Source organism: Bombus bifarius, unplaced genomic scaffold (genome assembly GCF_011952205.1).
Source record: "Bombus bifarius isolate JDL3187 unplaced genomic scaffold, Bbif_JDL3187 scf7180000008213, whole genome shotgun sequence".
NCBI lineage: Eukaryota > Metazoa > Arthropoda > Insecta > Hymenoptera > Apidae > Bombus > Bombus bifarius.
In genome coordinates, this window is record NW_022884516.1 from 2,445,041 (window position 1) to 2,472,843 (window position 27,803).

General features: G+C 41.3%; 1 protein-coding gene across 2 annotated transcripts; it reads left to right on the forward strand.

The window, feature by feature from the left end:
• The first annotated feature begins 1,421 nt into the window (after positions 1-1,421).
• On the forward strand, positions 1,422-27,605 carry LOC117210925 (protein stum). Of its 2 annotated transcripts, none has more exons than XM_033454378.1 (9): positions 1,422-1,705; positions 7,951-8,012; positions 9,371-9,752; positions 10,052-11,885; positions 25,742-25,993; positions 26,178-26,394; positions 26,621-26,747; positions 26,852-27,046; positions 27,399-27,605. In XM_033454378.1, exons 3-9 carry the CDS (start codon positions 9,389-9,391, stop codon positions 27,524-27,526), a joined length of 3,117 nt encoding a protein of 1,038 aa, XP_033310269.1. In that variant the 5' UTR covers positions 1,422-1,705; positions 7,951-8,012; positions 9,371-9,388; the 3' UTR covers positions 27,527-27,605. The 2 variants fall into 2 exon arrangements, with proteins under 2 accessions (XP_033310269.1, XP_033310270.1); XM_033454379.1 differs by lacking the exon at positions 1,422-1,705 and adding an exon at positions 5,430-5,811.
• Positions 27,606-27,803: the final 198 nt, after the last annotated feature.

Sequence of the window (27,803 nt, forward strand, 5' to 3'; positions counted from 1 at the left end):
TGTCGTCGTTATAATGTCAATTTCTACTTCGAACGGATTTGATAAATCTGATCTCGATGTAAATTCCAGCGGCGTTAATTTGACGCAACCGCGGGTTTTCAAGCGTCGCAGAAGACGCATGCACAAAATCGATCACGCGATCCGGCCGAGCCCAACTTACTTCAATCATGCTAATGTTCCAATAATTTGGATCCAGCAGACCTAGCTCGACCAAATGAATGAATGAACGGCCTCGCCTGCCTCGCCGTGTTATAGAATACTCTCGTATAACGCGTTCCTCGCCAATATATTCGATTCTGCACAAGTGTTGTAACACTTTTCGCGGTGTACGCGATCCAGCGCGTGGGTGGAGAGACTACGGTTTGTTCGACGATCGATATTACGTAAGAAAATTCGAAACAATCCTGCTTCCTATCGTTTTTCTTTCGCTCTACACAGCTTCAAGTATATTTTTTCTTTTATTCAACAGGAAGAACGCTTGAACGCTGCTTTTATTGTCTACGATCGAGGAACCATTGATACTTTTAACCGATACATTTAACAAACCTCTTACAATCCTACGAGAAGCTAAAATTAGTATACGTAATACGTTCACCTCCTCTGCAATCCTAAAGGTAGAGCACACTTGATCGAGTGAAGTGATTCAAAGTAGATAAGGACTTTACTCGACGGACAGATATCTGTATCGAAATGCTAAGATCCACTGATTACCAGACAATTATTCTTACAACCATTCATTCATCACCGTAGTAAAGTATAAGGAGCAAAACGTTATTGAGAAAACAAAGCATATACGTTGTCGAATAACACGACAATGCTATACAGATGTATTTCCTTAATTTCGTTACGAACTTACATTCTTCTTGCATCGTTCATCCAAAGTCAAACGCAACTGCGTTTATAACACTACACTGTCGTGTACAGCACTGAAGAACCATACGAAAGGTATCGAAATTTCATCCTCATGAATAGACTGCGAATGTTTATGCAAATTCATATTCTTGTGTCGATACGATTAAAGAAACGGAACCTAAGTATCAGGTTGTCGGAAAAGTATCTTTCTTTTACAGACGCATCTTTATACAAGCACGAAACCTAATCTGTCGAACGTTGTGATCTTCATTTTGATAGATCATACGTAATTCGATAAAACAACATAAAACGGAAAATGTTGTGCATCCATTATTTGCTTATAAAACGAAAGAAACTTCTCGGACGACCTAACAGATACTTGCTCCATCCACTTGATATACATTTACATATTATGTGCATTCCATGTATCGTTGCACCTTTAAATTTCTCAGAAACGCGTGAAAATCCGCAGTCTACTCGTAAAATTACAACTTAATTCCAAGAACCTCAACCACGAAGCCTCTCTTTTTGCATATAACAAAAATTAATTTAATCTCTCACCGTGCTATCCAGTTAAATTTTGGATGTTCGAGTCACTTGATAGCCGATCAAGTTCCCTCGACGCCTGGTCATCGCGCCAGCGCCTCCCGAGTGACCAACTCGTACCCTCGCTTCCTCGACGAACCGCTTAGCCGGCCAACCCCGCGGCAGTAAGGACGCGTTCGTGCTCACGCGAAGACGCGGACCGACGCCGCGGCACGTCGATGCCGATTACCGACGCTTCCTTGAGGCTTGCACCCTCGTAAATGTACCCTGCCCGGCGGCTCCGATTCGCTGTCCACCTGGTAGCCAGGTAAGACGCGTCTTCTACCCGCGATATGCCTCCATCTGGCTTTCTTCAGCTCGGGTGACACGATTAAAAAATTAAAGTAAAAACACAGACAGCTATGGTGACATAAGTCGCGGCTAGTTTGAGAGACTAGTTTCACGATCCTGTTGGATCATCGTCAATGTCATCGTCAAGTGGAACTTTTAAGAGGTTTGGAAATGTTTGAAGTTGTTTGGAGAGGTTGAAGTGGGAATAAAGTGGATTTGGATGGAACGTTCGTAAAGTGAGAGCTGTTTGAAAGTGTTTGGAGTTGGTTGAACGAAGATCGAGATGGAATCTTGCGAGATCTTCGGATAAACAGTATGGATCTTTTACTTTTTTCTTTTTTTCAAGATTTTACTTTGTTATTTATTGAGCCTATTACACATGGTTTTTGGTGATCGGCCAGGCTGCTGTAATTGGTGTAATCGGTTTGACTTTCTGACGCATTGGTGGAATTCGCATAGCGCGTGGTCGCTCTCGTGACTATCGCACGAGGTCGTACTTGAAATTTCATGGGTCATACCTTTTTTTGGTTTAATCGGATAACATCTGCTACGAAGTCAATGTGATTGCTACAACGTGCTTGGCCACCTTGACTCGCTGATTGTCGTTAATCGTTTATCGAGAGCAATTTACGATCGTTGTTCTTCTTGCAAAGTGACGCCTGGCTTTCTTCTCGCCTGTTAGATTCAATTTCAGGGCATCTCGAAATAGCGATTGATCGGAAAACCATGGACCGACTCGTTGACTCGTGGTATGAGAGTGTAACGAAGAGTTTTTAGTTGTTCTCGAAAGAAGAAACACTTCCTCGTGGCGGTCTTCGTGGTTGGATTTGAATCAGATCGATAAAAGTCCGACTGTTCCACTTAGGCGAGGGAAAATTCTATGGAATTTTCTTCTTTCTCCGCTGGAAGATACGTTGCCTCCTAGCGATTCGTTTCTAAATTTTCCAGATTTGTTATGAAACTTTTAAGCCGTTGGAGCGTAACATTGTAGGAAAAACTTAGATCGATGAAATTCATTAAGATTCAGACTCGAACTAAACGCTTGATTGTCCACGTTTTGGGTAAGAGCTTGCCGGAACAAAGGAATGATCACTCTATTTAATGCATTGCTTTTTGTCGTGTCCACTATGGGATTAATATGCATGTACGCGCTAATATTTTCACTTTTGATCGATGACAATTGTCAGAGCACACGCGGCTTAAAATGAACTGGCGAGACCAGTTTGAATTAGAGCGACGACGCAAAAGTCACGCGCGAGAAGTTCTCTTGCAATTTCAGAACGAACGGAACGTGCTTATGAATATTTGTACACGTTTGATCGTTTCCACGCACCGAAGGAAAAAATAGAATCAGCAATTAAGGGAGAAAATGGTACAACCTACAATTCCAAATAAATTGAAATTTGCCGTTTCAAATTAACCGCAATCGCGTCATAAAGTTAATAGGTAGGTCTATTCGAGCGACGGAAGGTTTTATACTTTGTCGTTGCGACGAAGTAGCTGTAATGAAATGCCGCGTTGAAATCTAATTCCGTCTGTGTGCATTGAATTTAAATTACTCACACAGCCGTACTTGAAATTTCGCCACTACCAGCGATTTTCATTTTTCCGTAGAAACAAATATATGGCTCGTATACGAAGAAAGATCGTATAATACGAATCCCTCAGGAGTCAAGTTAATCAACTTCGTCTTTTCTTCGTTTCATTACCCAAATACATGATCGGCGTCGAAAGTCTCAGAAAAGAAATAGTCTATTTGCATAGATATATCTTTCAAGAAAATAACACACACGAATAATAATAAATTTCAAAGTAGATTTTCGAAGAATGATATTTGTAATATCGTCATTTTTCTCCATGTTTCGATGTGTAAAATCGGTCAATGATGCCTTCTAGTCGATTCATATATTATAAAAACAGAAAAACGATATCCTCAAAAGAAGAAAAAAACCAACAATGATTTCTCATTACCCCGATTTATCTTCGCAACACAGAAACCCCTTGATCTCCTCAATGTAAAGGTGCATTTAAAAAAGGGAACGAGTCCCGTCTATAAAAAAAATCTTGCAGCACTAAACGTTCGGATAACGATTATACAGGTGTATGCAAATGTTGGCAGGAGAACGGGACGTGAAGTTGGTGGTACTCGCGTAACAATTAATTCGCCGGTCTTTGCTCGACTGCCCCGTGAAATAATCGGCTGTTACATGATCGTTACGCCGTGCGGAACTTCCTTGGCCGACGGAATTATACACAGGTATACACGGTCGTTGATCCTCCGGCAATGGAAGCCGATTCCAACGTTCTCCATTCTCGTTAACGGCCCGTTGATTTACTATTTCTTCGCTATTCTTGTGCGTTGGTGGCCGACAAACGTCATTTGCGACATCCCATTATGTACGCGAGAAAGAAGAAAAGACGATGCTGTTAGGAAAGCGCCGCTTAATTGAAACGTTACGCAACGGATGCTAATTAAAAGTGACGTACGTCGGTTTGAGGACGCGCCTCATCTCCGCTAAATCGTTATTTATAACATCGATCATGGGATATGTTTCGCCTGGGCCACGTTAAACGAGCCTCATTAGGCTACCAAGCGTTAAGTTGCCACGAAATTGAGGCGACCCGATTGGGCAGAGACGACGTCTTCTTCGCTCGCAATTGTCGAGCGTATCGTTGGCCTGCAGAGCTAATTGATCGAGTAATCGGTGACCAACAGCGGGGATCGGAACGCGTGCAGACACATTGCAAGATTAATCGCATCTATCAGGGGAGAAGTTCAGTTTCGAAGAATCGGAGTAGTTTCTTCCTTCCCTTTCTTTCTCGTCGTTTCTTTTTCATTCGTTGTCGATTCAGCGGATCTCCGATAATTCGATATTTTATCCTGTTTTTTTTTTTTTTATTATATCAGTTATTTTCAATCCCGACGTCTCAATAGTTGGTAAAAGCAACTTTAGATGAGAGCTTCGTAATACTTTAATGTTCTCTGCCTCATGCTTCTACCACATTTTCGATTCCCGATTGCAATTAGATAGAGTGCACGATGCATACAAATGTACCTGGAAAATCGTCGATCATGTCACGTGGCCTTGCATTCGTATCTCACGTGTAAGTTTTCACCGGTGTCAAGGTTATAAACGGATCTTCTGCAACCATGCTCGCACACATGCAGTAATATTCACCTCGAAATTCATACTAATATTCGCTCTATTCACATTTATATCTCCCATTATCATAGCCGTTCCGTAGAGACTAGCAAAATTTCCATATGAATTTCTATTCAAGACTCATCCACGTCGCAAAAAAGGTAGATGAGACGATAAACTGCTACCAAACCGTTCTTTCTAAAGCGTTTCTAAAACGGTTCTTAAGCATTTTCCTCTAATGTATACGAGTACGAGCCGTTCCATATGTTCTTTATATATTCGTCCCAGTTCGAACATCTCCAACTGATTTCCCATGAACGATTTAAGCAACTTAATTACCGGAAACCGTCTCGTTTACTCTTCGACGTTTCTCGATCGCTCAGACCGTACCTTACGACACTCCGTTCCAACGATTCCCTTTGTGCTTACGAGCTTAACATTTTTATTCGCAACGATCCTTCTTTTAATAAGCAAAAAGAAGAAAAAAAAAGAAGATCGAAATTCTGTTCCATAAGAAAAAGTTGTGCTTCCACCTCCATCGGCATCTTTCACATCGATGCACATTGCAGGAGAGGTTCAGTTAGTCGTAGATAGCTTCTGCGATTCGTGGGAGATAGATTTGCAGAAAGTGCGCGATAAGTTCTCGGGGAACGTTACACGTACGAAGTCCGCGGATTGCAAATCGCGCCTCCATTGGTCTGTCCATTAATTCGAAACAAAGGGCCATCGTAAATCAACGCGCCGTCGAGACACGTGAGTCACATTTCGGCCACGAGGTCGTTCGCGCTCGATTCTTCATGCTGGCCAGCTTGTTCTTTGGTGATTCGAGGAATGTCATTGGACATGATGCAGATTCTTCGGGGACCACCAACATGGAGCGCGTACACGCGATGCATCGGCATCGTCTGTTGCGGATGGCGCTCAGACCATCGTTATTTCTGTGATTATTTTCAATTCCCTTTGTGGTTGTCTTTCGTGGTTGTCGATCCGCTCATTCCACTCGAGAATCAAGCAATCGTGTCACTGAGTTTGACGTTGGAATTTTGAAGGAAATGGAAGTTGGAACGGTTCCATGGTATTTGGGATAATTATGGATTTTCGAAGACGCGTGATAACGATTTTTTTTTTTTCAATTGAGTATTTTCGATGATTGGAATCGGTGTTTGGATAAAAGCTATTCGAGTAATTGATTTATGCCATGATAAGGCGGTAAAGTCAATTTGATTTATTTTTTATTTTGATTTTCCAAGAGTATATACATATATATATTTTTAAGGTGTATAGTTTGAACGCAGTTTAGAAGAAACGTAGGCAGTGAAACTATGTAAGAAGATTTATCGCGATAATACTGTAAAACACTGTACGCCCGTATCGTAACATTCCATTGACCTATTTTTCACTAAACTATGCTTCCAATTATCTACGTTAAAATGTACTACATTCGAATTATAAAATCGCTCTTCTATAGCGTGCATATTAATATTGCAGGATTAAAGAACTCCGAGTGGAAGGCAGCTCGTTAAAATCATTTCCTTAATTGCCGTGCAATTTTGTAAATTCCTCTGCTACTTGATTGTTATCAACGAAAAATACCATAAATAACCCAGAATACTAAATAATAAAATACGTAGTAAGATATGAAGGTAAAAATGAAAGTAAATGAAAAGCACGAAGATCGTTGCAAGGACAATTCTCAAAAGAAAAAATATCGCGTTTTTCAGAATTACGCAACGCCGAATAAAGTTCGTAGGCTCGACTGCGTAAAGAACAATCTACCCAACGACGTAAAGAACATTCTTTTTTTTTTTTTACGAATTTAAGAGACAGAAATCTCGTAAAATCCACTTTCTCAGAAGGAATTTCTCATCGCGAAGATTCATCGTTCCGCCGCGATATCGATCTCTTTCTTTTTTTTTTTTTTTTTTTCATTCGACCAATTCGAGGAACGCAGAGAGTAGAAGCAGGAAAAAAGTGGAGTAAAGGAATCAGTCGAGGGAGTACGTAGAAAATGTAGTTCAACAGCGTCACGGTATTGCGGTAATAAGCATGGCGTACCTAGCGAGACCGACGCGATCGAGTCGAGAATTCCCGCGTATGAGAGCGTGAATAAAACGCGTAAAGACTGGTGTCTGCTCGACGTGGCCCGCTACAACTAGAGTGAGTAATTGTAATGTCGACGAATGATCACGGATGTTGCGCACGGAGTTGCTAATTGCCAGGCAACGGCGATTCTCGATCCGACTCGACCCTCCAGCGGAGAACGAATTATAGGAAGGATGAGTCTAGAAACGAGAAAAAGCCCTTTGATGTAACGTCGGAAATCTCGCTTGTTAGAAATGAATAGACGGATTGAATGTTTCAGGGAACATGTTTTTGCGCGACCTTCCGGAAGGTCCAGAGTCGAGTTTTTGTTCTTGCGTAGCCGTGCAGAACGAGGGGGCGTGGAAAATTTCGTGAGAATCCGGGGGATACGGATCAAATCGATTGCTATGCCTGTTACGATATTTATGTCAGAAACTGATAGAATATGGTTTTTATGGCATTATAGACGAATTCGGTAAATTCGGGTATTTTAATCTTACGTTGTTAGTCGGAAAATGATATTTTCGTAAATGTACGCTGTTACTATACGCTAATATTCATTAATACCTAATTATAGACTGTACTCTGTTTACTATACGCTGTACGATTGTACGCTAATATTTACGTGACGCCACTGTAACGTCATCGGTTATAGTATAAGAAACGGGCTGTTAATTCTACGAATTGTTTGGGAGCTGTGTAACACAAACATTATTTGGATAATATTGATTCAAAAGTGGAAGAAAGTGGTTGTTCGTAGTTTTAGTAAATTGTATCTCAATTATTCGCACCTGACAAGTCAGGAGTATCCAGCGCTAAAAAGATCAAACGTGAGATCATTGACGTTCCTCCGAAAGTTTCTTTTAAGCGTTCCATTCCATTGAATATTCCACACAACGATGATCCTGATTGACACGAATATGAAACTCTAATAAACCGAAGTTTCACCGGCTAAGTTTAGGCCAGAATTTTCTCTAATGGTTGTTTTATGTTTCAGGTGAGAGCGACAACGGATTTTGGCGTCCTCCGCATCTTGCTCGTCTGCATGAAGGACTCGAGGTACCGTGGCTTTCTTTACGTGTTTGACAATGCTTAAAGCTTCGCCACTTTTAAGTATTTACTCGGAGGTTCTCGTTCCAAGCGTCCGAAGTGTATTATTAAGTGAAACAGCGGTTGTTAAAGTGCCACCAGTTATTATTAACGCGCTCAGCGTGGTGTAGAACTTTGCTTGGATAGAAATGCTTCTATCAAAGTAAAAGGGAGTAGAAAGTCGACTCGCGCCAGCTTGTTGCAGCGATTGCTCGGTATCATGGCAAATATTATGCAGGGAGCTGAAATTATAAAGTCGAGAGTACGAAAACAACTTTGAGGGACGTTGAACCGTTTGCGGAGTACTGAATCAGCCGAGTAAATCGTGTTTCCACGATGTATTTAGACTTTTTGGATTAAACAGGATAAGGAGATTGTAAAATGCATTGTACATAGACTAGAGAAATCGCTTAGCATCTACGATTGCGCAGCCGAGGGAAGATCTACCAACAGATATATTCTTCGATTTTTATTTTCTCTATTTGGGCTATTTCTATTTAGAAACTCATTTGGAAAAGTAGATAACGTATAGGGTGAGTCAAAGTTGCAATATGTTTCTGAAGTGACTTTTGCTAATTTATATGCGTCATCTATTTCCATTAAGCTACTATAATAACCCTATCTTACGCTTTTATACATTTCTATGCTACCATGGTTGTGTTTAACCGTTTCCAAATCAACATCATTCTTGCCGTTTAATTAACTTCCAAGTAACAATTAACAACCGAGTAACAACCCTAAGATCTTGCTCGATCTATCTGAAAAGGGGAGATCTCTTTCAACGTGCTTTTCTTGCATCCAACCCTCTCGACTTCAACAAATGAAAAATAAAATAATTACGACCAAGGATCTCTCGTCGTTAACGCTGCAACTACCATTCTTAGTACGTGTCCAAATATGCTGTGCCATTATTCATTGTACACCGACTTTCTTCAGTCATTTTACGTCTTACATTTTCCAAGAATAGCGACGAGTGTACATAGCACGTACCGACCCAAAACCTAAGTGTCCTTCTCATGTTGATTTTAAAGTATCGAACTCCCCACGCACTCGATCAATATCATTATCATTATCTCCCTCGCTTACTTGATGAATATTCGTTTTCAATATTGATTTTACCCCCGATTTCGACCATATCCGATAAACGATATATTGACATTTACGTGCAAATTAATCAAATTTACGATATTAATAAAATTCGCGACATTTACGATATCGACGATAGTGTATACTTCTCAAAGATATTTACAATATCGTAAATATCGGTAAGGTACCGTATTCTTAAAAAAGGCGACGAAAGAAGGATTCTCGTAACTTTCCCGTTACAGCTTCGGTGCCTCGAAAGGATGAGGCGGCTCGACGACGGCCATGTTCAACGACCGCCTCCGTTCAGGGTGCTCGCGGCATCCGATGGCAATTACCTGTCACCGAACGCGATTCCGCCACCGCCGCCGCGTGCACCCGAGCCGTACAAGATCGCGCCCTCCACCACGTCCTCCTCGAGGGCGCATCGTCGATCCAGCTTCGTTATCATCGCGGACTCGAGGCCCGTTTCCCCGGAGGCGAGGAGTCCATCGCCGCCGTTGGCCACTGGCAGGGTCTCGCCCTTTCGAGGACGTGGCTTTAAAGGACCACCGCCGCGATCTAAGTCCAGGGCGCAGTCTCCGGAATTTATGAATGCTCGTAGAAGAGGAAACAACGAACGACGAGGTAAGTTTCGCGCGTATTGTTATTTTGGAAGCGTTGTGTGGAGTATCTGAAACATTGTTGTACGTCAATCGCGTTAAAGACAGAACTGGTGTGAATACACGAGTCGAATGTTACGAGAATTTATAAATAAATCTTATTCCTTATTCCTTTCAAATATTCTTCTGCGCTATGTTTGATACATCGAAACACGTATATCGAATATTAAAAGGATCTACGATAAAAGCATCGTTATTGGTTGCTATTCGTAGTGGGAAGAGCAAATGTTTCTTGCACTTCAACTGGAACTTGTACTTTTCCAGTTTCAGTGTCGCAACAGAACAGCCCAAGAAGGAGCCTGATCCCGCAACCAACGCGTCAGCGTTCGACGTCTCTGAGCAAATCAACGGAGCGCCTTACCTCGCCGAAGCTGGGTCGTCGCGTGGATTCGCGCACTCGCTTCAATACGACGGATTCCAGGAATCGTTTGAACGCCTCTGGGAACAGTAGCAGCGTGGCAAACCTCGCCACCCGTCGACAGGCCTCGAAAACAGTCAGCAAGCTCTCCCCGATCCAAGGAACTCCGACGAAACCGGAGAAAACGCCGCAATTTAAGAAAAGGGATCGTTCGAAGGAATCCACGAGATTGTCGCCGGCGAAGCAGCAGAAATTTGCCGCGTCCCCATCGAGGAATGCTTGGAACGCGAAGAAACAAACGAACGAGAAGGTTTCCGTTCCAGGAAAAACGCAAGGCAAGGAACGAGTGGTATCACCGTCGAAGATTCCGCTGAAAACGAACAGAACCAACTCGAATGTCTTGAATCCAGCCAGATTCATCAATATCCCTAATCCAGCTAATGGGAAAAATAAAAAGGCAACCGATAAAGGGTCCAAGGAAGTTCGTATAAGCAACGGGCAGACGAACGAGTCCACTCAAGGCAGTAAACAGTCTGACCCAGGATCGAAAGGCTCTCAAGCTAACGAGAAGAATTCGAGTACGGAACAGTTAGCTGATCTGCATCTTATCGATCTTTTAAAACAAACTTCTAGCGCTACAGGTACGTCTAGCGTGGTGAACACAACAGCGACGACGGCTGTTCAGCCGCTTCACATCGACGCCAATGCGGTTCTTATGGATAAAGAGATTTCCGAAAGGAAAAGTCAGTCTGAGAAAACGAAGAGCCAGTCTGAAAAGACGAAGAGCCAGCAAGACCTGTCTAATAGCAAATCTTCCAATTCATCGAACGATGAAAACATCGGCAAACAAGTCCAAAATTCTCAAGTTGCTAGTAACGAGGATAATCGTCAGATCTCCAAATCGAACAAATCTAACGGCAACCATGGTCGAACGAAGGGTGGAACAGAGAGTAGAAACGATTCGCCAGTTCCTACCGAAAATGTTAGCGGTCATTCGAAGAGTAACAGTACCAGTCATTCGGTGAAAAGCATAAACAGGGTGATCAGTGCTACGAACAACACTGGTTCGGCGACGCAGCGTTCGAACAAGATTCAGAATGCGGTGAACGATCAGAATACGAAGAATTTCAGGCCGAACGATCAGAAGATCGACGAATCTGTCTCCTTTCAACCCGTGTCAACCAACGTGCAATCAAATTCAACTAAAGCCAACGAGATCGAATCGGTAAACAGTTCCATCAGAAATTCTTCGGGTGCAGAGACTCAAAGGACAGCAGTTTCCGTCGCGAGTGCTTCTGTGAGACAGGAAGACGCGAGGACGATTTCGCGGTCCACTAATAATTCTGGAACGAAGATCGTAACGAATGCAACTACGGTAACCGTGAAAAGTACTTGCGTTTCCGTGAAAGGTACTTCTGACCAATCGACGATAGCCTCGAGGGCGAACAACGTGTCCAACGTGGTTGGTGCGGTGAGCAACGACGCGAGAAATGTAAATAGCGCCGGGATGAAAGCTCGTACCGATAATCACGGAAGTGGTACGTCCGTGAAATCGTCCGCGAGGGTGTCGATCGATTCCATCGAGACCGTTCGATCTACGGACACCGGGGTGAGCGTGGACACCGTCAGAGGAGTATCTTCGCCGAGGGAGAAAACTGGAATGCACGTGGTGAAAAGGCCGCAGGAGATCGAGACGTTAAGTGGGAACGTGGTGTACTTGGAGCAAAACGGCGAGCCAGCGTGAGTAGAATTTATAGTGCTGTTATTTCATCGTTCACCTCGTAAATTATTCCTGTGATCCTATGGAAAAAGATTCTGATTCTGGTCGTTTCGATAGGTTGAACTCTGTCGTTCTTTCTTTCTGGAAACACAGTTTAGTTATCTCGGGAATTAACGATAATAAGTAGACTGTGAATGTTCATGCATTTGTGAGAAATCTAAACATGCAAAAAGATATATGTAACATCCTATTCGATCGTTTCTTCTCCTACGTACGTATTTGTAATTTCTTCTGAACATAAACAAATAATCGTAGACGCATATTTATTATAAAAACACGTTCAGATAACTAAAAGTTTGTTTGACTCGAATACTCGAATTTGTATACGAGTTTCTCCGAAGACTAATCGATCGACTCCACTTTTTGTAGATTTCACCATTTCATCAGATAAACGACCTGCGCCATAAGATTTTTCAAATTGAAATTAGGTTTTCAACGTTTGTATTAATTATTCGAAGATTGATATGGAACGTTTTCGCACTGTCGACTCGCTTAAAATTAGGTTTGAATCGATTACCCTCAAGGACTTAAAACTACCGCCACTTTCCACTTCGACCAACCGCGAAATTTCGACTCTGAACGTTTACTTGTAATTTTATTCCTTGATCTCACGGAACCGGATTTATATCGAGACTGGCAGATATTAATCTGGAAAGATCCAGCGCGGGCACGACAGCTATTTATGCCGTCGGAAGCGACAATAAATCGCCGCGGATCCGATGTGGGTCCGTATTAAAGGACACGTTGTTAACGGAATATATGCAGAAGGTTGCGAGTGCTAGGGACAAAATGAACGCGACGGATGGGAAAATCGGCTTACACGGTCTGTCTAAAAAAGTAATCAAACTTTTCTAAAAATAACAAAGCACAGGCAACCTCTGAGGGAAAGTTACATTGCTGATACATAGCCTGAAATATACACGGAGGAATGTATTAACATCTAAGTAATCTATAGATCTACAATCGTATTTAAATAAAGTACGAAGGATCTGTTTTATATTTCCACTAAATGTCTTGTAGCTTCTGTATAAATTTTTAGATTTCTTTCAAATTCTATCGATGTAATCACCACAGTCGGCTACCATTACAGCGTTAACGAAATTTCAAAATGTGCCGTATATCAGACACGATATATTCGTCAAAGTTTTCTGCAAGTATTCGAATACTTTCACGAGTCGCTGTATTTCGCGAGGATCTACGATGTTTCTTTCATTTTTAAGAAGTTTAGTCATTTTTTAGACAGACCGTGTGTATGCTCCAGGTGTTGCAGCAACACGAAAACGAGGCATCATTCTCAATTAAAGGAATCGCGTTTCGTGATGAGCAACGAAAAGAATCGCCAGCGGCTTCCGGCAGCAGAGTTACGAGTTACCCTAAAATGCTGGTTCGTGAAATCGTGCTCGAGCTTAGCGATACGCGCATCGAAATCCATTTTTCCATGAAATTGCCCCGCGAGATCTCTCATTATCAATTTCGAGGCGTCGCCGTGTAGCTAATGAAGCGAAAAGTAGGAAGACTTATCCGCAAATATCTGCGTTTATGAAGTAGCAGCGCTTCATTAAGGCCAGGTAATCGCGAGCAAGATCACGAAACGGTTACATTACTGCGCAGTTATTTATTGTTACGTTTTCCAGCACGTAGTTACCCTTAGAGTCCACCCCTGACTGTGCGTTTCCCTAAGCGAAAATTAATTGTTCTATATAAATGCCGGAGGAATATAGGTTAAGCCTAGTAAACGATTCGAGGAGGTGCGAAGATCGTGTGTTTATTTAATTAATTTACTCTAAACACCGAATAATTATTAATCTTGAAGTATCGATTTAACGTTCAAATTGTTCACTGTTCTTATTCTAACGACTGCACGATCATAATCGAAGGCTTTGCAGCAATAAAAGAGACAGTACGAATATTTAAATTGTATTTATTGCAAGAAAACGGCAGGTACAAGTTTTATATTCAAAAGCGTGAGGGTTTATAGCCGACTGTGAATTCATAGCAAAAAAGTCATAGCAAAATTCATAGTTTCAAAAAGTGACTTGATTTCGGTTGATTTCGACTTGGTGTTTGTTAGTTTATCTACTTCGATCGATGATAAAGTTTGGAAATCTTTGATCGTGGAAGAAGAAGATAGAAATCTTTAAAATCTTTATACTTTCAGCGTGCGAAATACTTTTTCAAATATGCTGGATAAAACGATGAAAAATATTATCCACTGGAGAGTTAAGAAAGTACGAAAAAATATGGTGGCGGAGGTTGGCGGTTAAACGGGCGCGATTGAATTGTTCTACAACTGGTGTTTCCTAGCGAACATCATAGACAAGAGGGTCGTGCGGAAAACTTGGCCCATCGTAAGATCCACGGAGTTCCTTCACCCCGGCTAGTTATAAAGCACCACCCTTTCCAGTGGTCGATGCAACCAAGCTGGGTTTATCGATCCCATGGAGATTTACATCGCCACGGCCTGGCTCAAGGGAATTATAAATCAGAATTTCGAATCGCCTCGTTATACGAGCGTTGCTAATTAACTCGAATCGGTAGCGGTAGGAGGAAAGAACGAGGGAGGGGGAAAAAAAGAGAACGTCGAAAGCACGAGACTGTTAGACCGTGTCCATCATTCACGCCTCTGAACCATGATTCTTCCATTTTTTTTCCTCGTTCGATAAACTGCTTTTTGCACCGTGTCCGTTTATTAAAATTAATTGAAATTAATACAGAAAAAACGAACAACCATTCCGAATTTGATTCGACCGTTTTCTTCCTTAATTAAGTACATTATGTAAATTTTCGAGCACAGTTGTTCAAACAGTTTATACGAATATGTATATACCTTTTAATATTTTGCTTTAATATTAAATGTATTGCAACAACCGTTTCTTTTTTTTTTCGTATTATGAAACTTACATTAAGTTGCAGCTAAAGCGTGACAAAACTGTATAACTGGCAATGTCATAACTAAGAAAGAACGCAACGTTTTACATTGATTTTACACTATACAGTCTTACGAGTAACACTAAATAAAACGTTACATCGTTGCGTATAGGACCTTCAAACTTCACGAACGCTTTCACGCGAAACATAAAACGTACATATATTCTATCGAAATACCAAAGTATTTTCGTTGACCTCCATTACGCTTCACGCGTATATTCTACATCATTGGAAAATGATAGCCATATCGAAATATCGTCGATCGTTAGCTCCGATTAATTCATCATTTTCCTAACTTTCGCGCGTATTCATAAAGCCCGGAGTAGCTCGTTAGTCAAGCGATTACAACGAGATTACATTCTTTTTAAGCGGCAGGCCACACGCCGAGCGTTCCGTAATCGTTTCGCGAGATTTTCTTACACTGGGCCACGTTCAAAGTGACTCAGAGAACCGCAATAGCGTGACGATGCTGCGTATAGTCGCGAACGTATACTGAAAACGTCTTTACAAACATGATCGTAGCAGGTCAGCAATCGCGACGGATTCTCTCGTAAAACGTTCGAGACCAACGTGGAACGATTCCATTGAATAATTCATCCAGGATCTCGTCCGGGCGTGTAGCTTTATTCATCGAACTAATTCTCGAGAACTGTAAATTGGAATTTTCGAATGAAAGCCCCTGGCGACGCGATCGTTGTACCGTTATATACGTTATGTAGCTAGAAGTTGTAAAGTGTGTACAAGTATTTATTTCTTCTTTGATCGCTGATAAGCCATGGAAATTGTGTACGAAACGAAATTAACTTTTTCTAGTACGTCCGTAGGAAACTGTGACACTTCATATTTATGGAGATATGTATTACAAATGCGAACGCGTTACTCTGAACGTGTAATGGAAAACCCGAGGTGGAATTTAACGCGAAGCATAGTCAGTGCTGTAACGTTAATGGCGAGCTATTAATTTTGATTGCGAAGACAATCTTCCAACTATATTTAATCTTCCCTAATTCCTGTTTCGAACGAGCCACGCTCCACGCGAAAATAATTGCTCCCATCGTAACGACATTTAGCTCGATTAAGCGGCGTTTACATTAGGCAACATTTAATTATTCAACGTCGATCATGTAAATCAATCAGATTCTTTATTCATCCATTATTGTCAAATTGATCCGAGTAACAACCATAGTTGATCATCTACTAATCGTTTTACCATTTAAATCAAACGACATATTCGATTATCAATAGCCGAGGATAAAACGTTCACAAAATAAAGCAATATATCGAATAGCGTATTGCGTTCGACGCTTAAATATATTGCATGTAAAAGTACGCTTGTGAAAGAAAATGCGCATGAACTTTCATGCTTGTACGAGAAGATCATCGTACATGGCGATCTAAATCGATCCGAGTCGATTCGAGCCGATCTTTCTCTCTGCTTATCATTAACGAAATACTAAGAACTCGCTAAGAACTCTGAAAATAATCTTCGCCAAACGCTCGACGTGCACAATCGTCTCGTTCGAACAGGGAACAGCCTCGTTCGGGTTGAGCAAATATTATCACGTCTATTATTAGTCGATGGTCTGCTCGGTGAACGGGATTCCTCTAAAAACACGATTACACGTGCACACCATTTCCGGCCTGTTGAACGTGAATGCAAGCTAGTTGACGCGATCGATTCCATTTCGTTTTGTTGCACCAAATTCCATCGTATTGCGCTTCTTCGCCGTGGCTATCGTTAGCAGTGAAAAAGACGCTCGTAATTTCCATTCGTTTTTCCACGTCGATTTTACGTCGCGTGTCAACCGGTTGCTTGGCTATGGAGTGTCTCGATTCTTCGGGATCACCGAGATTCCACCGGTATGTTGGAGAGATTCTTTGTCGGACGTCGGCTCTCGAGAGACAAAATGTGCTTTCGACTGAGATGCACAAACACGCGACGTTTCTTCACGGAAAATTCTTCGAACGCTGGACCACGTCCGACAATTTCTCGCGATGCTCCAGCTTCTTTCAAAGAATATATCTCTTCATCGAGAGAACGGTATTTGTGTTTAGTCGCGTACAATTAGCGCTTAGAATGCTAGTGCTTAGAATTTTCAGTATTTAAAATTTATTTTTGCATTTATCTACCATTTATCTTCGTTTAATATCTTCTTTAATGATTTTGAAACATACGAGAAACATTGAAATGCGATTTGGGGGAAGTTGAAGGAAAATCTGACGTAGTAGAATCGCGTAGAAATATTTCATTTACAGAGACACGAGTTTGCAACTTGCTTGATTCGATGCATAAGTCTGTTAATGAAATTTGTATTTGTTTAAACGAGCGACGGTAGATTTATGGTGGCGTATTACACGCGTGGATGCAGTTGGACAGCTGCGTGTTATTAAACGCCTTCGTTCTATGTTTCTTTTAAAATGCAAACTAATGCATCGTGCATATTGCAGTTAATCACTTGAGCGCGATAGTTCACGCGGCACTCAGAAGGGCAGTTCATTTCTACGGAAGGAAAGACGGAGATAAAACGAAAATGTGAACAATGTTTTACGCTTGACATTTCATATATTCAACGAAAAGGATCGATATTCTAGAATCTGCACGGAGATCGTTGTAAATAATACACGGGGTCTCTCAAATAACGCGTCACTTTTTTCTTCTAACGATATTACTTGCTATTTTCTCCATATAAACGTCCCTTTAAGAGAAAAATTACGACATGATAAAAACAAGGAAACTGTGACTCTCGATGAACGTAAAGTACTCTACGTCAAAGTTTTCTGCTATCCAAGCAATTGCACATGATTCACGTATCTGCAAATTTCAGTGACAATAACGCGTGCGCGAGCCTACAGCCATTTCATTTAACCAGCTCCAAGCTATTTCCGCTTCCCAACCACCATTTTCTGACTCTCGTTCTTCTTTCATTCGACACACGCGTTTTATTCGATATTGGAAAATTAAAAATTATATTTTTCAACTTTCATATTACATCGAATAAGTGCAATTTACCTCAGACCAGACTTTACGCTATAATTTCACTAAACACCGAACGATAGACAAATCCAAAAGAAACCAAACAGTTACATTTTACAATTTCTATATAAACCAGACTCTACGCTATAATTTCATTTGCACCAAACACCCAAAAATATACAAAGTGGAAAGAAATCGCAGGAACAAACCTTTTTACCCCAAAAATTCTCCTATAAAAAAAGAAAGTGATCATAAGATGATAAGAGTACATTAACGTTCATTTCTCTGTACTAATTTTTATCGGGAATCATCCCAAAGGTACACAAACTCAACAGAGATCACGACAAAATCTCTTTTCCTTCGCGAGCTCTTCAATACAAAACGAAATTACACAGATCAATCTGAAAAAGAAACCATGCGAATTTCGATAGGTCGTGTGGAAACGTCGTGATTTGACGAACGATCTCGACTGCTCTCGCTATCTAACATTCGGTCACCTATATAATTTTTGATCGTCGTAGCGGATAATTTCTTTATCCACGAGACGTACGTGTATGTTAGCAGAACCAAAAATCGACGCGGACTACGCGGCTACGTGGATTGACCGACGAACGTTAAGCATCGCGTGCGGCCAAGGTCGAGCTCCAATTATACCTGTGTATTTCACTCACAGCTGCCACCCTCTTTGAATCCGTGTTTCTTCGTGCACACGGCTCCTCCATCCGGACGTTCGTCGCTCCAGCGACACGCATAGTTCGCGTTGTGATTTTTGAATCAGTTGGAAATAAGAGGAGACTGAAGGATTGCGTGACAGGGAGATGAACTAGCCCTTCGTGTTTGGCCTACTTTCGCGCGACATTGACGTCAAACTGTTGGTCATTTATGATACCGTTTACCTGAACTCTATATTTGTTCACGTTCTTAATTGGTTTTTATAAACAGCTATTTTTGAACTGTTGTTAATTACAATAGAATGTTGTGTATGGTATAACGAGTTTGATAAAATTGGATGTTTAAGCGGCAGGTTTAAAGGGACAAAGGTTTTACACTGTTAACGTTGTATTATTGCCGTGACTATGTGTAGCTGTTTTATAGGGATGAATGGCACAATTTGTATCCCTGTAAATTGCCTCTATTTGATTTCCACTTGAATAACGCCTGTGGTATGTAATCTTGTTTGAAACGACCTTTATTGATCAATTAAATTTCGTAGTATTCTCGTGAAATTAGTCTGTTTAGATGAATAGAATCGTTAGGGATGATTTGTCCAACGAGTGCAAGAAAGATCGTTTATTGATCCGAATAATGATCGATTGTTAGTTTTCTATTTACTTAGACCGTTGTCGACGTAGATTCTTAAACTTTTTACTATTTCGGTATAAAACAGATATTCAAACGGGTTATACGATTTCTATGTTCGAAAAGTTTCTAAATCGTTCTCACTCGATAGATATTTATTCCGAATATTTGTTTCGAAAGGGAATAATTTGGCGATGATAAATTGCCGATAAAAGTGTTATTCGCAATTCGACGTGAAGTTATTATAGCACAGAATATATTTCTAATTATCAGGCATCGGCCGAAACTGATATAACTGCAACACACGTACATACATAATCGAGTAATTCTTTTCTATTTCATTTCTCTCACAAGCGGCAATTGCGAATTTAATTCCGAGAAGTCGCGTAATTTGACGAATTCGTCGATCACCTGCAGTTTCTTCCAATTTTTTATTTAAATAGTAAAACGTACTATTTCGTCGCTAATGTTCACGAGTGGTTTCGCATTCGAAGATCCGATTTCGCGTGAAAAATGAATGGAAACGAGCGGTCGGTACGCGAAACCGCACAGTCATCGATTGTTTACTCGAATTTGCAATGCGATTAGGTTTTAGCCCCTGTTTATGTTAATTCGCCTCGTTCCCACGTTGACTGTCGGTCACGTAACGTAAAATGAGCCACGGTACGTGTAATTTCACTGCTTTCTTTCTTACAGTACGCGTAAACGAATGTTCCAAAAAAGACGTCGCACCATAAAAACCCTACTTTTTTAAGTAAACCCTTAAGAAAAGTAAACCCTACTTTCTGACTTCGTTGGAAGTTTATTCGACTTTCCCATAGACTCGTCTATAGATTAGATTTCGACACAAAAGGTAAACTGTCGTCTGTCGACTAGAATTTTGTTAGGATGCCTTTAAAATAGAACAAAAATATCTATTTCGGAATGATTACGTTTTTCTTCTTAAATTGTTATATATTGTCTGATTATATTTTTCCGTGGATAGAAATTTAACTATGTAACACGAAAGAGTGTTCTTTCAGCTGTAGGCGAATGGAACATCAAAGACACGAACGTATTTCACAAACCTTAGAGAAATACTTATTTCTAAATTTCTATTCCTTTCCTTTTTTTAAGATCCAATTTCATTTACCAAGAGAAAGTCAAAGAAAGTCGCGGCCAATCTCTTTCTATTTCTGCTCTACGTTAATTAAGGAGGAACATCGAGTTGCATAACTGAAATACGTTATCTCGTTTCACCTGGTTCCTAACAGTTGCGCAAAGTTCACAAAGGAAAAGAGCAATTAAAGTGATACATCGCGGTCGTTTCGTTTTCTAATATATCACGAGGGTATCCCCCGTTTCCTTTCTATTCAATTTTGATGCTGTTTGTAACTCCTAGTCCGATTAACTGCGCTCGTGCTAGCGTAATCCGACTGGTTCGGTTAAGCAAACAATTAACGCGGAGAAAGCGCGCCTCTCGTCTTTGCGAAATTTTTAGAAACAGCTCGCACGTTGAATTACGCTTCTAACCTCATTGTGAATGCTACTTTCAACGAAACTTTTCATTTTTGATTCCTGTATTCCAACGATTTTTCTAATTTAATTGTTGAAAGTTATCGAGGCTCAAAATCCTCCTTAACGTAGACGTAAATTTCTTTATCTTAAAAATCAAACAAATGCGATTGAATTCTTGTGCTTCTGCGCGAAATCCAGAGCTACGAGAATGCACAGCATGCATAATACGCAAAAAGATACAAAACGTGTGAATTAGCGTACTCCTCGTGACATTTACTGACATAAATCCTCGAGACATAAATTTCTATAAAAGCTTGCAGTCTACGAATGATATTGCGTTGGTATTAAAAGACAAAATTTCATTCCTAACTTTTACAGAAAATAGTCTAAAAGATTCTGAATTTATTCGGTCGCAAGGGAGTCGGTGAATCTGTTAAAAATTCTAGGACAGAGTACACGTAGGATTAACGGCCTAGTTTCCAGGACGAAACGATGGCGAATCGTTGGTTTTGTCGGGCGCCACCGACAATTCTCTGCTCGCGACCAAGTGAAAGTAATAACAAGGTAATCATGTCGCTGAAAGTTGCTCGGAGGGTTAATGACGTCCTGGTTCGCGTACTGTATAAACTTTTAACAGCACGATTTTGGCGGTTCCGTGTCGTAATCGCTATGTGAATCGCTGCGCGGCCACGGTACGAACTTTCTGGCCGGTGCTGTGCCAACTTTTAATGGTTTTGGTTAACGCGTTGCACATCGATGGTCCGACAACCGTGTTGCACGCGTTCCATCCGCGTTGTCAGCAAATTTTCAGACAGATGTAGCTAAAACGTCCGTGAACAGCTTTTATCGTAGTGGCTCTAATTGTGATACGCGTAATTAGCTTTCCGGGGCTGCACGTGAAAGCGAGTAAATCTTCTAACAATAAGAACGAAAACGATCGAATCTTTTTATGTAAAAATGTTAACGACAGAAATTGATGTGATGTTTCTTCCGCGAGAAATATATTCTCGTACGTATAAAATATCGTAGCTTGAACATACGAAAATCAGTGACTATAACAGATGGATTATGGCGAAGCTTAGTAATTTATTATGTAACGTGGCACAAAAATTTCTTACTTTGCGAAATTATTTTTGTTATTTTATCTTATCTGCTTTAATCTTACCTGTCTATCATTGTATTATTCCGACTTATCAGTACATTTTTGCAACAGCGTCAAATTACACATTTACTTTCTAGATTACAAACTACGAGCAAATGTTTCAACGAATCGTAACGTCTCTCTTCTCATCAATCGGTAGCTTTTACAAAAACGTATTTTAGTTCTTCGATACGAGAACATTTACCATCGCTCTTTATCGGTTCTCACATCTGAGCCTTATAATCTCGCGATAACGTAGAACGTCAACACAACAGAGATACATCAAGCAAATTATTTTTCCGCGGTGCAACTTTTATTCAGACTAATCTCACAGATAATTTACATTTACTCCGCTTGTCGAGAGGTTTTATTTCGATTTGTTGGTCGCACGTAAATCGTCTTCTCCGTCTGTTGTGCAACTTTGTATTATGTTGTACAACGTTCAGCGTCTCCTACGAGGTTTTCGAAAAGGATTAGGAAAATCGAATGCACCCGTATTTCTATGGCGCCACGTGACCGAGTTTAGTACATCAGAACGCGCAGAATACAACGTTACATCAGATTTCGCATAATTCTCAGCACCGCATAATGATATGTTTTCTTACGTCACGGTTCCACAATTCGCCGTTTCGAAACATGGCTGTTATCGTTTGTGTTTTACGATCACGTAGGATTTTATTTTGGGATCGGCGATCGATCGTACAAAATTTCACGCTAAGAAAATGTTCTTTACATAAAAATTGTATTTCGCAAGTGTGATTGTGCAGCCTCGACATAGTGTCGAACTAAGTGACGACACGTTTGACAGCATTTTGCAGACGTTTCGTCCGTCTCTCATTTTCCTAATTTAACCAGCTCGTTCTTCGATATCAAATTGAGAATACCCATTCGTGAAATTGCTATAAGAGACGAATTCAGAGGAGAACAGCAACGTAGAAACTTTTTTAACGATACGAGAAATTCTGTTTTACTTCTTGGATTCTTTTCTGCCGGTGTTAAAAAGTCTTCGAATTGATCTTAACCGAACTTTTTAAAGGAGAAAGTTCGCGTCCGATCCCTCAGGGTCTGCCGAGTAAAACTAAAGTTCGCACGCACATTTCGCAAGGGTAACTGGCGAGTGAAAATGGATGCAATTAAAAACTTGGCGCGATTGAAACTTTCGTCGCGGATCTACCACGTCTTGCGTTACCACGTGTTCATCGGTAATCGTAACACCGACATTTCGTAATTACGATCCTCCTTAATAGATCCATCTTCGTTTATGCGAAAGGAACGAAGTACAAGACAGTCGTTAAAAGAGCGGGGTTGATCGACGAAGAGGAAACAGATGGTCAAATGAAACAGCCAACTGCAAAGTGATAACTTCCTGAAGAAAGCGACGAATCATCTACACGAGGATCGATGATCGTCGAATTCTTTTGCACAAAATGCGACATAAACAAGAAAAGGGGCTGAATCGTCAAACGTACGAAATCGGATGAAAAAGTCAAACTCACATATCCATCAGAAAATAATACATTTCCAAAGAAAACGATGAAACGAACCTAAACGATCGACGTTCCTCGAAGCCAAAGAAACCTAAACAACGAAACAAACCGTAAAGGAGAAAGGGAAAGAGAACCACAAATAATCGAGTCACGAGAGCGCCATGCGAATAAGAAGAAAAGAGGAAATCCCCGTGGAAAGGAGGGAGGAGGAAGGTGGTCGCGTGGGCGCCTTGAAAAAAAAAAAACGGCGATGTTAAGGTAAAGAACTTCGGCGTGGCCGGTATCGATTTCGCGGTCAACCGAAGCAAGTCGCCCTGTGGCTGGTCTCCTGTACGTGTAAGTAATGCGGTGTCGGTGGCGAAGGAGAAAATCTTTGCGTGACCGGCTCGCTGGCCAGCAACGGCTCGGCGACCCTCTTTGCCTCGCCGCCCTTCGTCCTCCGAGGTCCGTCCAACCCCCGAAGACTGCGGCACCTGCAATCTTCGTGCGACACACGAGCCGAACCGCGATGCTCGTTCGCCGGCTTGAACCTCGTACAGAACTCGCTGTAGAATTTCTTCACGCGTACTCGTGTTCCTTTCGTATCGATCCACGAACCTCGAGATCATCCTCCGTTGTTATCTTCGTTCCCGTCTCGCCGTGAATTCGCCGCGTTTCCGCTCGGTTATCGATCACCGCATCGCCCTGTTGTACTTTAGACGGTCCAACGAAGAACGAGTAGAACTACGAACAGAGCAGGTAAGATATTTCTCTTTCGCGTACGTTCAACCTTTTGGTGATTGGCGAAGGGATTCGCAGATACTCGAAACAGACAGGGTACAAGTGGTAAGACGCGAGAATTTGACGCACGTTGTTCCATCGGTGATCGATGGCACTCCTCGCGCAATATCCTGTTGCGTAGATTTATTGGAAGTGTGAATTCGTGGACGAATGGCTTGGAAATCGATCGACGTTTGTATCGCTTTGTAGTGGAAATGGAGGAGGTTCGATTTCGAGGTTGACGCAGAGAGAGATGATTAATTGTGGAAGGTTCTGTGGAAAGACGTAGGCGAAATGGTAGTCAACGGATAGATAATTCATTAAATCGTACACACAGGATGTTTCTAATATTCTTTATGATGCCATTGACAGTCGTTGTTCTTTGATTCTTTTGTTTTCGGTCGATCGAATACAGTTTAGTTTTTGAGTGGTTGCAGAAATGTTATTGATAATTTCAGTTACTTTTGTGGCTCTTCGATTTTAAAAGTAGATTTCTCGAGAATAGATTTGCACGGGGGAAGAATCTTTACGTTAAAACGAATCGAATTTACGGAACGCTTCAATGTATGCGTGTCTCGTGCGCGGCGAACGTGTCTGACTAGCGCGGTATACATTCACTGGGAAATTCACTCGATGTCATCAGCACAGTGGAACACGCTCGCTCCAAATGTTGCCATTACAGGCTACAAATATAAATAATCAGACTGCGGACATTTCTGCATTTACAGGAAATCGAAGGCTGTACAAATATATGAAATATCCAAAGTAAATATTCGCTATAATATTTAGCGAGCAAATCTTTATTTAGGTTTGTCTACCGATATGAAATTGCACGAACATCCACGGATTGAACGGTATTATTAATAAATTCCTACGTCGTATAAAAAGAAGAAATGCAATTTTTCAGAGTGCCAGTAGAAAATTGCATTCGCGTTAAATATTGACTGCCCTGGTATTAACTTAACGCTTACCAGATACTCAACTTTCCAATTCTAAAACCTACACGAGAAGAAGCACAGTTTTTAAATATCATTTCAAACCATTTTAAATATCAACTAGCCTAATATCGACAAATCAATCAACTTCGGAAATCTTTCTGATCCTCAAACGCATAAAAAAAGAAGAACCAATATTTTCCACGGTGTTGACCTTATATTAGGTTGTCCGAAAAGTGTCTTTCTTTTACAGACCCGTCTTTTACAACGATGCATCTTTACGCAAACATGAAACCTAATCTGTCGAACGTTGTGATCTTTATTTTGATAGAACAAAATGGGATCACACGTAATTCGATAGAATAATATAAAACGGAAAATGTGTATCGATTGTTTCCTTATAGAACGAAAGAAACATTTCGGACGACCTGATATAATACACCGCGTCGCTCGCAATGTCGACAAATCGCACAAAGTGCAGCCAAAGTCAAAGGAAACGAAAGCCTACTAATTCGAAAATCAAACAGCGTTCGATCCCTCGTTCACCAATTCCATCCTACGGAATCAACTTCACCTCGACCTACATTCAGCCTCTCGCGAGTATCCTTGAGGAATACGACGGCTGCCAGTAGTGGAAAGTAGCGCCGGTCTCGTTCGTTTGATCGCGTCACGATCCATCGACGCCTGTCATTCTCTTCTTAATCGACGCCGAAGGCTCCTTTATCGCGCTGAATCGATCGAACAGCCGTTTTTAATAATGCTAACAGCACGGGGCGCGGCTGCCTTTCGATTACAGGGTACTGGCAGCGGCGAACGGCGTTGGCGAACGTGCCCCTGACAGGCTTCTTACGCGCTGGAAGAGGTCCCTGAGTCGTTGCTGCGAGTGTTGCCCAAGAATGAGGTGCTTGGCGTGTCGTACGGACCCCAAGGGTCTTACCTGGCCCGGAAACCACGCCAGGAGCACTACGTTGGTGAACAGGAACGAGCAACCCCTGGCAAGGGACAATGTGCCTGCTGGCTGCTGGCCTAAATTCAAGAACAGATGCAGGTACGAGAGTTATGGTCTGTTTTTTATCGTTTTGGATATTCTTCAGGGAGATTCTTTACATCAAATTGAATTGTAGAATGTATTAGAAGCAGAACTATCAGAGCGATCAAGACGATTGTTGAATTATTAAATTCAATTTGATTATCGGATTATCAAATTGTGATATTTGTCTTGCTTGTATTAGATGCAAACGACTGAAGGAAATGAAATGTTGCTCAAAAAGATCGAGGGTGGCGCCGGCCGAGGCTACAGTCTGCTGTCCTCCGGAAAGAAGATTCGGCGCTATTTGCCGTCGTTTGTTCGGCAACTGCAAATGCAAGCGGAACGCTGATGCAGAACACGCAAGAAACATACGTGCCAAGCACAGTCTTACCAGCGTAGCACCGCCCCCGTTATCGGAGGTAACGCACGAATGAAAAATAAAACAGCAGGGAGTAACCGGAAGATTTAAATTTAAAATTCAGAATTTTAATAAAAGATATTGGACTCTTAAGTATGAAATTTACAATTTTAATAAGAGATATTAAATTCTAAACTTGTACATTAAATCCTTAAATTTTAAATTCTAATCGAAATTGAAATATCGATGTCGTCTGACAATTTTCTTTTCTTTTTATCCAACGATAGGAACCAAAAGCTAAAATACCGGATGTCCTGGTAGAGCACAATTCCCTGATGCGTGGCGCTATTCCTTGTCTGCCAGTTCCTCTTGCTTGGTTTTGTCTCGTGTGGAACGTTCTACTGCCTGGCTCTGGTAAATAATATCTTACCGGTTAAAAGAAAAAAAAAAAAAAGAAAAAAAGAAGAACAATAAAATTTCTAAATAAAACAATAAAATGGAAAAACGTTGTATTTCAGGCACGGTATGGAGTGGGATTTTCAATTTGTGCGCCGGGCAACCGAGATTCTCAGCGGTGGCTGGAGTGAAGTCGAGACTAGGCGCGTTCGTTGTGAACCTGATGGTCGGGGTGGGTCAATTATTCACCGTTTTATTCTGCCTAGTTGGGTGGGGCTGGAGCATTTGGTGGGGCGTCACTTTGGTCCGTTTAGCGAGTAAGTAATATTAACCATCGATCCAAAATCAACTGAATCGTTCCGTGGTAGATAAACCAAGGAATTTCGTGTTCTCTTAATGAGTCATAATTCAGTCGTGGAAAAAATATGATGTCCACGTTAAAAATGGATTTAACCTGGTTCTTTCCAAGAAGGAGCAACCACTTTCCGAGATAAGAGAAAATTAAACTTCTATAATTTAAACATGTGACTCGGTTAAAGAACTCTATTTTCTCTCGTCGCTTCTCTTCCTCGTAATATTACCTATAATTGAACTTTAGAATAGAATAACTAGATTCGACAAGGTGCAGTTATATTTATTTTAGATAAATAAATGTTTCTGTTTTTGAAGGGAAGTACAAGAGGTTCAAGGCTTCCGAAGCAGCCAACAACGATCCGGAAGCGAGGGGTGGAGAACCAGCGGCTCTGCCCCCCGGTGTACCGAGTCATGTGTTGAGGGGGATGGAACGGGCGCGATAACCGAAGTCCTCGCCACAGATTCCGCGGCAACGTTTTTATATTTCGTCTTAGCGATTCTTCACTACGTGCCTTCCCGAAAGCTGCGAACAGAAAACGAAACTTTTTTTCGCTTGGTGGACTCGTACGCTAAGGATCCGTTTAAAACAAACGAGAAGAAAAAATAGAAAAGCGAAGAATTTTTTCCACGGTCCATAGATTATTGTACTTTTACGAAATCGTAAGAAATACATCGGACGACGCATGTAGCTTTGTTTCGCGGTAAATGAAATTCGAGGCA

Excerpts from the sequence above, each read along its gene's own strand:
- LOC117210925 (XM_033454379.1), top strand. The coding sequence starts at position 5,703 with ATGTCATTGGACATGATGCAGATTCTTCGGGGACCACCAACATGGAGC. Across the intron at positions 5,812-7,950 it reads CTCAGACCATCGTTATTTCT|GTGAGAGCGACAACGGATTT; the intron begins GTGATTATTTTC and ends TTTATGTTTCAG. Across the intron at positions 25,994-26,177 it reads AAATTCAAGAACAGATGCAG|ATGCAAACGACTGAAGGAAA; the intron begins GTACGAGAGTTA and ends TGCTTGTATTAG.